The sequence below is a fragment of the Dromiciops gliroides genome, chromosome 2 (genome assembly GCF_019393635.1).
Source record: "Dromiciops gliroides isolate mDroGli1 chromosome 2, mDroGli1.pri, whole genome shotgun sequence".
Lineage (NCBI taxonomy): Eukaryota > Metazoa > Chordata > Mammalia > Microbiotheria > Microbiotheriidae > Dromiciops > Dromiciops gliroides.
The window spans coordinates 209,737,448-209,749,620 of record NC_057862.1 but is presented as its reverse complement, the minus strand read 5'-3'; the positions used below and the strand labels follow the sequence as shown (position 1 = coordinate 209,749,620).

General features: G+C 40.5%; 1 protein-coding gene across 4 annotated transcripts in view; it reads right to left on the bottom strand.

Annotated features, from left to right (window-relative positions):
* Positions 1-237: 237 nt before the first annotated feature.
* The window catches only part of STXBP6 (syntaxin binding protein 6), a 363,777-nt gene continuing 351,841 nt past the window's right edge, over positions 238-12,173 (bottom strand). For all 4 annotated transcript variants that reach the window (XM_043987865.1, XM_043987867.1, XM_043987869.1 and 1 more), the window contains exons 5-6: positions 9,766-9,923; positions 238-621 (exon numbers count right to left, since the gene is read on the bottom strand). In XM_043987865.1, coding sequence (XP_043843800.1) covers positions 598-621; positions 9,766-9,923 — 182 coding nt within the window. In that variant the 3' untranslated portion in view covers positions 238-597. The remainder of the gene's footprint in view (positions 622-9,765; positions 9,924-12,173) is intronic.

Here is a 12,173-nt window from a genome sequence, read left to right as displayed (position 1 = left end):
AATGCTGGTGATGGCTCATGCAAAAGGTAGCTAGGCAAAGAGCAAAATCTAAGACGGCTGTTTCCCTTGATAGCCAACTGTTTTCCATAATAGACTTTTAATGTCCCAGGATACAGAATTCTAGCTTTCTGATTCTGTTAACACTAGCTACAAAAACGAGGGGAAAAAATTAATCACTCTTTGAATTTTATTTTCATACAGAAACAATAACATTTGATGTAGCCAAATTAAAATGTCTTCCTGTTTCATATCAGGGAAAAAAACCAGATTTTGCTAGTTTTCACCCTGTTCAAGTTATTTGGTCCAATTTTCTTACTTAGAAACAAAACAGCTAAGACATTTTGGGGGAAAGACCAAAAAAAAAATCTCCCCACCCCCAAATTGAAGATAGTGCAGCATTTCTTAAGGTCACTACAGAAATGTAAAAACACAACATCTTTACCCCTCCCCCAAATACTAATGTCTGAAAAGAACACAAACCAATTTCCAATGAATTGGCAACAAGAAGCAGGTGGAATTTTGGAATTCTTGTAAAAACTGCTGAACCAATCTTTTCCATTTCTCTTGGGAGGGTCATTAGGATAGGCAGTAAGTACTTCAGCACTTATGCTTCATGGCAAGCTGCAGGAAAAAAAATGAGAGAGAGAAAGAAGAAAAAGAGGAGTGTTCATTATTTTAACAGGAAGAAAGGGTAGTAATCTAGAATCTATGACATCTCTGTCCACAATGACATCTTTTTTGGGAATTTTTCCTGAATTTAATCTTTCTGGATAAGCTAATGCTATAAGAAAATAATTATTAATAATAAATTTCTTGGGGACCCAGAGACCCAGTTTCAATCTCCGGCCCCCCCTCTCCCCCAACACACACACACACACACACACACACACACACACACACATACACTCTTCAGAGAGTTCAATTCTTTGGAGGAAGTTTTAATCCTGTTCAGGGCCAGCAGAAGGGTAGAAGAGAAATGGAGATAGACTCTTTTTGAGATAGACTCTTCTAGCTAAATTGAGCTGATGGGATTAAGCCACACCTAGATTATGAACTTTGTCCTGAGCAATTTGGGAAAGAATCTTTTTGCACACTTTTCCCTTATGTCATCATGCTCATTTTATTCTGGACCACCCTCAAGTCACATCAACCAATGGAATTGAATGATGCTAACCAATTAGCTCTGATCAGTGTATAGTGACCCACCTCTATCAAAAGAGGATAAAAGTCAAGACCATGAGAGGCTTGTCGCCATCTTGGATCATGTTCTTGGCTTGGATTGCTGTCTCTTGGTGCTCATTCTCCTCTTAGGACAGAGTAGGTAATGTAGGGCTTCTGAACTCTGCTTGAGACCATGTGCTGCCCCTCTCTCTCAGAGACAAAATGGCACTGGGACTTTCCTCCTCCTTGTGTTAAATGCCACATGGTTAATACTTTATTAATATTCAATATTAATAATAAATGCTTACTGCTAAAATGGGTATTAAATAGCCATTACTATATAAATAGCCATTAATATATAAGTAGCAAAATAATTTTAAAAAACCCAGCCTAGCCACACAATAATTTAGAAAACACAATTCATAGCATGTTTACTGCTTACAATACTTCCTAGTGCTTAAATAGTATTTTTCATCCACAAAGCCCAAGTGGGCTTTCTTATCTTTTAGCATGTCTTCAAGGAACTCCTGAGAAGGAACTTAGGGTAAGGGGATAGTATCACAAAAACAAAATTAATGTATAGATTAAATGACTTGTTCAAAGTAATAAGATGTATTCATGAAAGAAGTCCTACTAGAACTCAAGCATCCTGCCTCTTGGGTTGGTGGTGGAAGTTGAGAATCTCTTCACCATTTGGCTCCATACTCTTCCCAAATTGATTTCACGTGACTCTCCTTCATGCACATTATGCTTTAGCAAAACCAGTCTACTGAGTCTTGTCCATAAGTGATAGTTCCTAACCTAATTCCATTCCTGGAATGCACTCTCTCATCTTGGCCTTTTGAGATATCTAGTTCCAGTCAAGGCTTGGTTCAAGTGTCACCTCCTGCAAGATTGTTGATTCCTCTAATTGGTGGTTGCTTTCCCACTCCTCTCCACCCCCAACCCTCCAACAGGATAAAATTTCTTGGTATTTATTTTGTATTTATTTATCTGGGTATATGTTTTCTTCTAGCAAAATATAAACTCCTTGAGGGTAGGGATTGTTTCATTTTTATCTTTGCAACCATTATACCCAGCACATCATAGGTACTCAAAAAAATGCTGAACTGAAGAGCCTCGACTTTGTGAACCTTCACTGGTTTGTTATAAAATACTAAGAATAAACAAAGGGGAAAGAAGAGGGAGCCTATATACACTTCACTGATTAATCCATTAATTCTCAGTTTAATGAGATCACTCGAGCTAGTGAAATACACTTGATAGTTAAACTGTGCTATTGACAAAGGCTGAACAATAGCTGGAAGCCCGACCTTGATTTCTGCTTCCAGTGGTATTTTAGAAATGCGGTCTAGTGAAACATCAGATCTCTACAAATGGGAGTACCAAATGCCACCCTGTTAGTCAATAGTTTTTCAAACTTAGCTGGATTCCAGGGCTATTCATTTAGGGAAACTGGATTTGGGTACAGGATACAGATTTAATCCAACTGCATCTCAGAGCCATGTCCCTCCCCAGTGAGTCAATACAATGCTATAAACAGGAAGTCAGAAGAAGTTGATTTAGAATTCCTTGTGTGACCTGAAATTGCTATCAGAGTAGATGATGGAGTAGAGAAGAGTGTTGGATTTGGAGTTGAAAAAGATCTGGTATTGAATCTTGGCTTAGCCAAGTTGTGTGATCATGGGTGAGTCACAACCTCTCTGAACTTTGACTCTTTATTCAAAAATAGAGATAATGAATATACCTCATACTTACAGGCTTGTTGTGAGAATGATATAAAATAAGGTATATGAAGTGCTTTGAAAACTTTAAAGGTCTCTATGACTGTCAGTTACAATTATTGTGTTTATTAGGAATGATGGGGCATAGCAGATAGAGTTCTAGGCTTAGAGTCTAGAACACTTGTGTTCAAATTTTGCCTCTGATATTTACTGGCCATGTGCCCCCTAGCAATTTACATGACCTCTCTGTGTATCAGGACACTCTAGGACTTATTTACTAAGTTAATGATTAATGGCATCTAAATTGGTGGGAATTTCCACATTAGGATTTCACTATGGTGAAGAGATAACCCTTCCTGTTTACTTCTCATCATTAGAAGCCTTCTGTCCTAAGCCTGAGAACTCAGTCTCCACCAGGTGGCAGCTTATATGTCTGGTATGAAACTAAGCAGGAAGAACAGTTTCCAGTTAAAGGCAGCACGAAGCCAGTTAGGGGTTTGGCTACCTGGGTGTTTAACACCACAGCAGAAAGACAGTTTCCACAAGAATTTTTTTAGAAAGCTCAGTTCAGAAACTGGAGTTTCTTTAATGTTAGCTTTAGAGAATTAGCTCTTGGTAGGATCTTCTTTCTTCTTCTTCCTTCTTCTTCCTCTTCTTCCTCCTTCTTCTTCTTCTTCCTCCTCCTTCCTCCTCCTCCTCCTCTTCCTTTTTCCTCTTCTCCCTCCTCCTCCTCCTCCTCCTCCTGCTTCTTCTTTTTTGCAGGGCAATGAGGGTTAAGTGAGTTTCACCAAGAAACTGGGGAAAAATACACCATGGGAGCAACACTGCATAAAGAAAAGAACACTGAGATGGAAATAAGGAGGACTTTTATCTCAGCCCTGGTTCTGTCACTCATGAGCTGTGTGACCTTGTTCAAGTCATTAAGCCTTCTGGGCCTCAGTTTTCTTGTCCTTAAAATGAATGGGGCTAGATGAAGTAGCCCTTGGGGTTTCAGATCTAACATTCTATGACTTACTTGGCCAACAATGTAAGGCAGGATATACACTAGCATAATTCTTGGAGAGCAGCTGCCTTTGGCACAGTATCCCATGGGAGAGGCAGAAATGGGGAGCAGGATTCTTTTTTTCACTTAGCTATACAGCAGTAACAGCAGTTTATACTCAGCCAGTGCTTTATAGTTTGCAAAGCTCTTTGTTCATAACCCTCTCTATGATGCTGGTAATGCATGTATTGCAAGATACAATTCCCATCTGACAGAGGAGGAAACTGAAGCAGAGAGGTTGAAACAACTGGGTCATAAAATTACCCAGTGGTAAAGGTGGGACAGGCACTCATCTAGTTAGAATGTTTCCACTCAATAGCCTCTGCCCTCCTTACCCAGCAATGCCTTGATATGTTGGATAGAGTAGAACCTAACCATCCTTTCTCCTTCAAGGAGGATTCTCAAAATACTATTAACACCACAAGTGCTGACTCACTACTGTTACTGAGCGAGGCCCCCAAAGGCATTGCAGAAATGGGGAGCAGGATTCTTTTTTAACAACCAGCTCTCCACAGTCAGTAGGAGCTGGCTCCAGCACAACCCAGGGTACAATTAAAAAGAACCTACCACACTTCAGTTAGGTGAGACAGTGGAGTATGCATTGCATACTCTGCATCTTGGTGATTTTTCAGGGCAAAGGAAAAATAAGTGTCCCTGCCTGAGTGGTTCTGCTGTTTGGAGTTATGCCAAACCCGTAGTTCAAGAAGGAACTGTGCTTCCTCCAATAAGACTATGAAGCTGAGTGCAGGGAAGGTAGGGTACAGAGATAACTTAATTCTCCCTAATTTTCCACCCCTTCTAAAGGAGACAACCATAAGGATGCCGTGTATAAGAATCCATCCACTAACATACCTGGAAGGCTCTGAGAAATTTCCTGTAAGTCTTAAGGCATATTCCTTGAAATACATTTGAGTGTGATTTTTTTTTCCAGGGCAATGAGGGTTAAATGACTTTCCCGGGGTCACACAGCTAGTAAATGTCAAGTGTCTGAGGCTGGATTTGAACTCAGGTCCTCCTGAATCCAGGGCTGGTGCTTTATCCACTGAGCTACCTAGCTGTCTGAAATAAATTTGTATAACACCACTGTGCTGCTAGAGTTTGGGGAGGTGGAGGGAGGGGTGAGGATGGGAGGGAACAGTGTTCCAATTAAATGCCAGTATTAGGTACCTATCAGATGAAATTTCTGTCCTGTGCTCAGAATGTGCAGTTTGGGGGCACTTGTAAATACAACCCACCCACTATGAGTCAACCCAGCCAAGATTGGAATGGGGGTGGAAGGCAGGGGCTACATCTCCTCTAAACTCTTGCCTGGGAACTAGTCCCAGGGGAACTGTCACTGGGCTAGTGAAAGGACATCAACCCAGCCAGCCCACGCTGGCTGTTCTACCTCAGACTATAAATCTCATTCTCTGGGAAGACAGGCATTCCATCTCCTTGGAGGTAAGTCTGCTTATTAGTGAACATTTCCAATGCTGGGATGATTCATAAGCAAACATACTAATTTTTTAAAATTGTAATCTCGGCTTTGAAATGTTTTCCCTCTCTTATCTGCTTGCATGTTTATACAAACACACAGACACACACACAGACACACATACTCTCCCATCCTTCCTCCCTCCCTCTAAGGTACTTAGCAAAGAACAAAATACCCCACCTCCCCCCACAAATATAAAGCAACTAATTTTAGCTGGTACCAATGACTCCATCAGTTCAAACCAGAGATCTCATGGTTTTTTGGTCACCATCAATTTCTCTTCTGACAGGTGTTTCATTATGTTCCATGAACTGTTCTATTTTTAGGGAGCACTGACCTCAGCCTGTCACCTCTTTTTTGAGTTTGGCAGGCCGGTTTAAATGCACAAAACCTTCTCCACTATTCCCTATCCATACCCCTCTGATCCCCAGAGTTTCTAACCATCAGCAGCTTTTCCTAAAGCCTGTTGAAGTCTCACACCAGCAGTATCAGAGTAGGTAAAGTATAACAGGAATTAATTAGTTAATAATCATGAAAAGAACCCCAACAAACCATTCCTTCTCTTAGCCTCAGTTTTCTACTCTGCAAAATGTGGGTGGTTGAAATGATCATTTCTAACATATCTGACGAGTTGAAAATCCTGTGGCACTTGGTCGAATAGTGAGGGATTCACAGATAATCATAGGCTGACTACATAGATAAGACTCCGTTAAGCCAGTCTGGGGGAACACACAATCAGGTCCCTGCATAGTTTTAGAATCTTCATTTTTTTGCTGTGTTTTATCGAGGTTTCTTACTCGTCTTATCAGTTCTTAACCTGTTGTTTTGTATCTGATACAAAGAGAAAACTAGTAGGTCACTCACTGCCTTTAGACTAAGGCTTCACATATTTGAAAGACAGCTAAATTATCACCCTCTAAACCTCCTCCCTCCCCCAAACACTTTAAACTTTTTCCCATTCCCATTTTCCTTCACTTTGAAATCAATTCAGTTTGTGATTATGCAAAACTAAGCTATGAAGGTAGGGCTTTGAATTTCATCATTTATTTCCGCACCAACCAAAGCCTTGGGGAAGTAGGGGCAAAAGGAGCTTGGGGAGACTAGACTTTCTCAACTCTCAGGGGGAAAAGGGTGCTGCATTCTGTCAAGAGAATGGGTTCAAGTTCTTCTTTTATCATTGAACACTTGTGAGATCTCGGGCAAATCCCTTCTCTGGCCTTTGGTTCTCTTATCTAGAAAATGAGGTATTGGACTAGATCAAGTTCAGTGTCCCTCCTAGCTTTGAACTTATCCTATGAGATGCAACTTGGAACTAATTAATTAAGAAGCATTTATTGGGGGCGGCTAGGTGGCGCAGTGGATAAAGCACCAGCCCTGGATTCAGGAGTTCCTGAGTTCAGGTCCGGCCTCAGACACTTGACACTTACTGGCTGTGTGACCTTGGGCAAGTCACTTAACCCCCACTGCCCCACCAAAATAAAATAAAATAAAATAAAAGAACATGGTCATTTAAAAAAAAAAAGAAGCATTTATTGAGTACCACTATATATGAGGAACTGTGCTAGGCACTGGTGATACAAATACAATGAATCAAAGAATCTCTCTTCTCAAGGAACTTACTAATAATAGGACTCATATCTTCCTTCAGTAGGGCTGGCTACTGTTCAGCTCTCTCCTCCAAATGTTCAATAAGGACAGAAGGATGCAACCAGCAATATGCCAGTGAATGTCTGACAAATGGCTCTTCAGGGGGAAAAAATGTATTCAAGACATACTTTTACTTTTAAGCTTCATTATTAGCATTTTCCCATCACTTTCTTAAGTCTGGATGGTCAACAAAATAATACTCAAGCCCCGATTTAATAATAATAGCTAACATTTATATAATAATTACTATGTGTTCGTGCACTGTGTCAAATGCTTTACAATGATCTCATTTAAGACTCACAACAACCCTGGGAGGTAGGTGCTATTATTACCCCCATTTTAGAGATAAAGAAACTGAGGTGGACAGGGGTTAAGTGATTTGCCCAGAGTCACACAGCTAATAACTACCTGAAGTTGGATTTGAACTCAGATCTTCCTCACACTAGGCCCAGTGCTCTATTTTTCTGTGTCACTTAGTTGCTCCTAACATTTGCTGATTTTTACTATATTAAAAAAGCTCTCACTGAAAATTTAACAACCAGCTCTCCACAGTCAGTAGGAGCTGGCTCCAGCACAACCCAGGGTACAATTAAAAAGAACCTACCACACTTCAGTTAGGTGAGACAGTGGATAAAGAACTGGGCTAGAAGACAGAAATATCTGAGTTCAAATCCAGCCTCAGACACTTAGTAGCCATGTGATTCTGGGTAAGTTATTTAATTTCTCTGTACCTCAATTTCCTTCACTGTAAAATGGGGATAATAATAGTACCTACCTCACTGAAGGTGAGGATCAGGTGAGATATTTGCAATGTGCTTAGCACATGCTTAGCACTAGGAGGTGCTTAACGAATGCTTGTCCCCCTTCCCCAAGAAAATGTCACAGGAAAGGAAGGCTGGAATAATTCAGAGAAACTTCACCAGCATCAGATTCTAAGCAGAACTTTTAGGAGAATGGCTTAAAAAGACTTTTTATTGGTAGTTTGTCGCATTTCTCATATTTCTTAAATCTTTCCCTCAGCAAAAATGTGGTTATACCAGTGTCAGAGCTGGGATTCAAATCTCCAAACTCAGTGCTCAGATCTCAGTGAGATCTGATCACAAAGACCTGATCTCAAGCCCATTTTAGTAGAAGTTCTGAGCAATAGGTACAGCTAGGTGGCACAGTGGATAGACTCCCTGTACCTGAAGTCAGGAAGATCTGGGTTTAAATCTGGCCTTAGATACTTGCTAGCTGTGTGAGCCTTGGCAAGTTACTTAACTCTGCCTCAGTTTCCTTACCTATAAAATGAGCTGGAGAAGGAAACGGCAGATCACTTCAGTGTCTTTGCCAAGAAAACCTCAAATGAAGTCATGAAGAGTTGGACATGACTGAATAACATGAGCTTCCTAGACTATATTCTCTATGTGTTAGGGAAACTTGGTTGTTTTGTGTGTGTGTGTGTGTGTGTGTGTAGCAATGAGGCAAGTAACTTGCCCAGGGTCACACAGCTAGTAAGTGTCAAGTGTCTGAGGCCAGATTTGAGCTCAGGTCCTCCTGAATTCAGGGCCAGTGCTTTATCCACTGCACAACCTAACTGCCCTAGAAACTTGGTTTTGCCTCCAGTGCCCTCCATGTAGTAGGTGATTATTGTTTGCTGATTTGTTTACCTGAAAGCCCTTGACAAATCAAATCCTTTTCTTTAGCCACATCGGGCTTACTCTTCAATCAGAATTTCAACACAACTACTTAATCTATTGAAATACAGACTCCTTTCTTTCCATGCTGTCATTTAATTTTTTGCCTCCATTTGTAGAGAGAGTTTCCTGATCTGGGAGTTCTTTATCATAATGAAATTTCAGGTCCAGTCTCTATCTCCAACCCCTTACCTGAGGTAGCTGGTTGCAAATAAATACTCAGTCCTTTCATTTAATTTTATTTCAATTTTAAGAATTAATTAATTAATTAATTTTAGTTTTCGGCATTTGTTTTTTATAAGATTCCTAGTTTAGTCCTTTCATTTTAAAAATGACTCTTCTTAGTATATGGAGGTATCCTGGCACATTTTGGTTCACAAAAGTAGAAACAGATCTTGGCAGGCAGGACTGTAATAGCCAAGCTACAGGGAAGGTTCCAGCAATAAAGCACCAGGAAAAGCTGGGCCCCTTCCTGAGTGATGCAATATTGAGACCACTTCTGCTAGGACTTGTTTTATGCATAGCAGAGCACAGAGATGGGAACCCACAAAATGCATCTTGGGAAGGAAAAGAGACAGTAAATAAAAAGGAGACAAGCATCCATGGCTTCTTTCAGGTGTGTGCCAAGATGTTAGGGGTTTGGGGATAAGGGAGTCCTTTCTAGGGAATCATTCCAGTCCTTGACACTTTAGTCCCAAATCTCTGGGTAGGGACAAAAGAATGTTCGTCTGTGAAAAATCAAAGCTGAAGGTTAGGAGAGTGAAGGGGAACCAATTAAAGGACTAGCTAGAGGAAGAACAATTTCCCCTTATTCCAAACTAAGCATTTATTGATGTAAACAAAATCTAAACAGTATATGTCTCATTTATTGTACAAAGGAGGGGAAAAGGTTTTGTTCTGCACATTTCATGGTATGTAACAAATACTCAGGGAAAAGTTCTTCACACATTATGGTTTCTATAAGAAAGTTTATCAGTGACTCTGAGTGTCCTTAGAAATAACCAGGAGGCCAAAATCAAACTGCCTTGCCCTGCATCTTACCTTGTGGGCAGTTTCAGCAAACTGCTGGGCACTGTTCTTCATGTCTTCTGTCTTTTCTTCTGCTCGACCTAACCTTTCCCCACGCTCGTTCAAGGCCTGGCTGGCCTTCTGCACTGCACTCGTTACACTGTCCGCTGCTGAATGAAGTATGCTGTTTCCTGAAGTAGACAAATAACAATAAATAATGGTGATGATGACTCATGATCCACATTGACAGAGTAATTTAAAGCTCTCAACATGCTTTCCTCACAATGATACTATGGAGGTAAGTATCCTTTTCCAGTTGAGGAAACTGTGCTGACTTGAGTGAGGTCACATAAGCCAACGAGTGGCACTGAGATTCAAATACACAGTCTCCTGGGTATAAGACCAAAGTTTATCCATTACACCACATTGTGTCTTTTATTTAACATCAGTAAATTGCTTAAGAAACAAATATCTGACCAAGCCCTTCCAGTTGGGAAGCTATACTTTAGAAATAAATCAGGCAGATTAGGATGGGCCATGACATTTTCAAGATCCAGGAGTACTAATTAATTGTTCCTAGGAGCCTGAAAAGGATAACATTACTTCTTATTCCCAGGAAGGAAATTCATTCAGTGGCAGAAATTGGTAAATACTAAAGCCCATCTCCTGAACCTTGAGGTGTGAGACATTAGACATCTTCATTTTAGATGGTCTCCCAGAGGGCATTCTGTTTTGGGGATGGGAGTGGGGGAAGAAAAGAGTCCTAAGAGATTGCAATTTGAACACAAGAACTTATGGTATAAAGTTAAACAACGTCATGTAAGTGTATATAACCAGACAGTGACCAAAAAAAAGATAGCTTGTAACTATAAATTCACTATGATTTTTCTTTTCTTAGACTGTGTGGGTCAATCATAACATGAGGAAATAAAGAACTATCATAGCACCCTTATGGTTTTCATTTATAAATGCCATAGAACCATTGAATTTTAGAACTGAAAGAGACTCTTAAGGTCATTTGGTCTAATCCCTACTCAAACATACATTCCATCTCTCAACACCTAAATTGCATAATGAACAGAGTGCTGGACTTGAAGTCAGAAAGACCTGAGTTCAAACCTTGCTTCAGATACTTACTAGCTATGTGACTTGGACATTTCATTTAAACTCTGTGCCTCCATTTCCTCATCAGTAAAATGAGGGAGTTAGACCCAGTGGCCTCTAAAATTACTTTTAGCTCTAAGTCTATGATCTTGTAACCACTAGTGATGGAGAAGTCAGTACTTCCTGAAGCAGCCTACTTTACTTTTAGATAGCTCTAAATGTTACAAAGTTCCATCCTTTCAAAAAAAATCAACAAACATTTTATTAAGCACCTACTATGTTCTAGATCCTGTGCTAAGTGCTGAGGAGAAAAAAAAAAGAGGCAAAAACCAGTCCCTGACCTCAAGTAGCTTACAGTACAAAAGGGGAGACAACATACAAACAAATATATACACAACAAGCCAAATTCAGGATAAGCAAGAACTAATTAGCAGAGGGAGGGCATGAGAATTATGAGGGGTTGAAGAAGACTACCAGCAAAAGAAGAAATTTTAGTTGGAAGCCAGTGAGGCTTATAGGAGGAGCAGGGGGGAAAGAACATTCTGGGCATGGGGGAAAGCCAGAGAGTATACCTTGGGAAGAGAGACAGAGAATTTCCTTTATGATGTAGCTAGGAGGTCAGCATCACTGGATCAAAGAGTATATGTTGGGAAGTAAAGTCTAAGAAGACTGGAAAGGAAGGAAGGGGCTAGCTGGGTTATGAAAAGCTTTGAATGCCAAATAGAGCTACTAGAATTTATTGAGGATGGAGGTGAGATGGGCCACATGGTTGGACTTGTGCTTTAGGTAAATCACTTTAGTGGCTGAAGGGAAGATAGATTGGAGAGGGGAGAGACTTGAAGCAGGCAGACCAACCAGCAGGCTACTGCAATAATACAGGCATGTGGTGCTGACAGCCTGCAGGAGAGTGATGGCAGTATCAGAGGAGGCAAGGTTGTCAGCTGAGAGTGTGCGAAGATGTTGCAAAGGTGAAATCAGCAGGCCTTGACGACAGAATAGCTATCTAATATCTCTAGATATTAGAGATAGTGAGAAATAGAGGATGACTCCTAGATTACAAGCTTAGGAAATGGGAGAATGGTGTTGCCCACTACAGCAAAGCTTCTTAAACTGTGGGGTGTGACCCCACGTGAGAAAATTTGGCAAAAGTAAAAGGCTACATATGCCTATATACTCAGGGTTACATAAAACTTTCTTGGGCAAAAAGGGGTTGTGAGTGGAAAAAGTTTAAGAACTGCTCTACAGTAACGGGGAAGATAGGAAGGAGAGAGGGGTTTATGGGGAAAAATAGAGTTCTACTTTGGACATGTTGAGTTTAAAATGTCTACTGAACATCT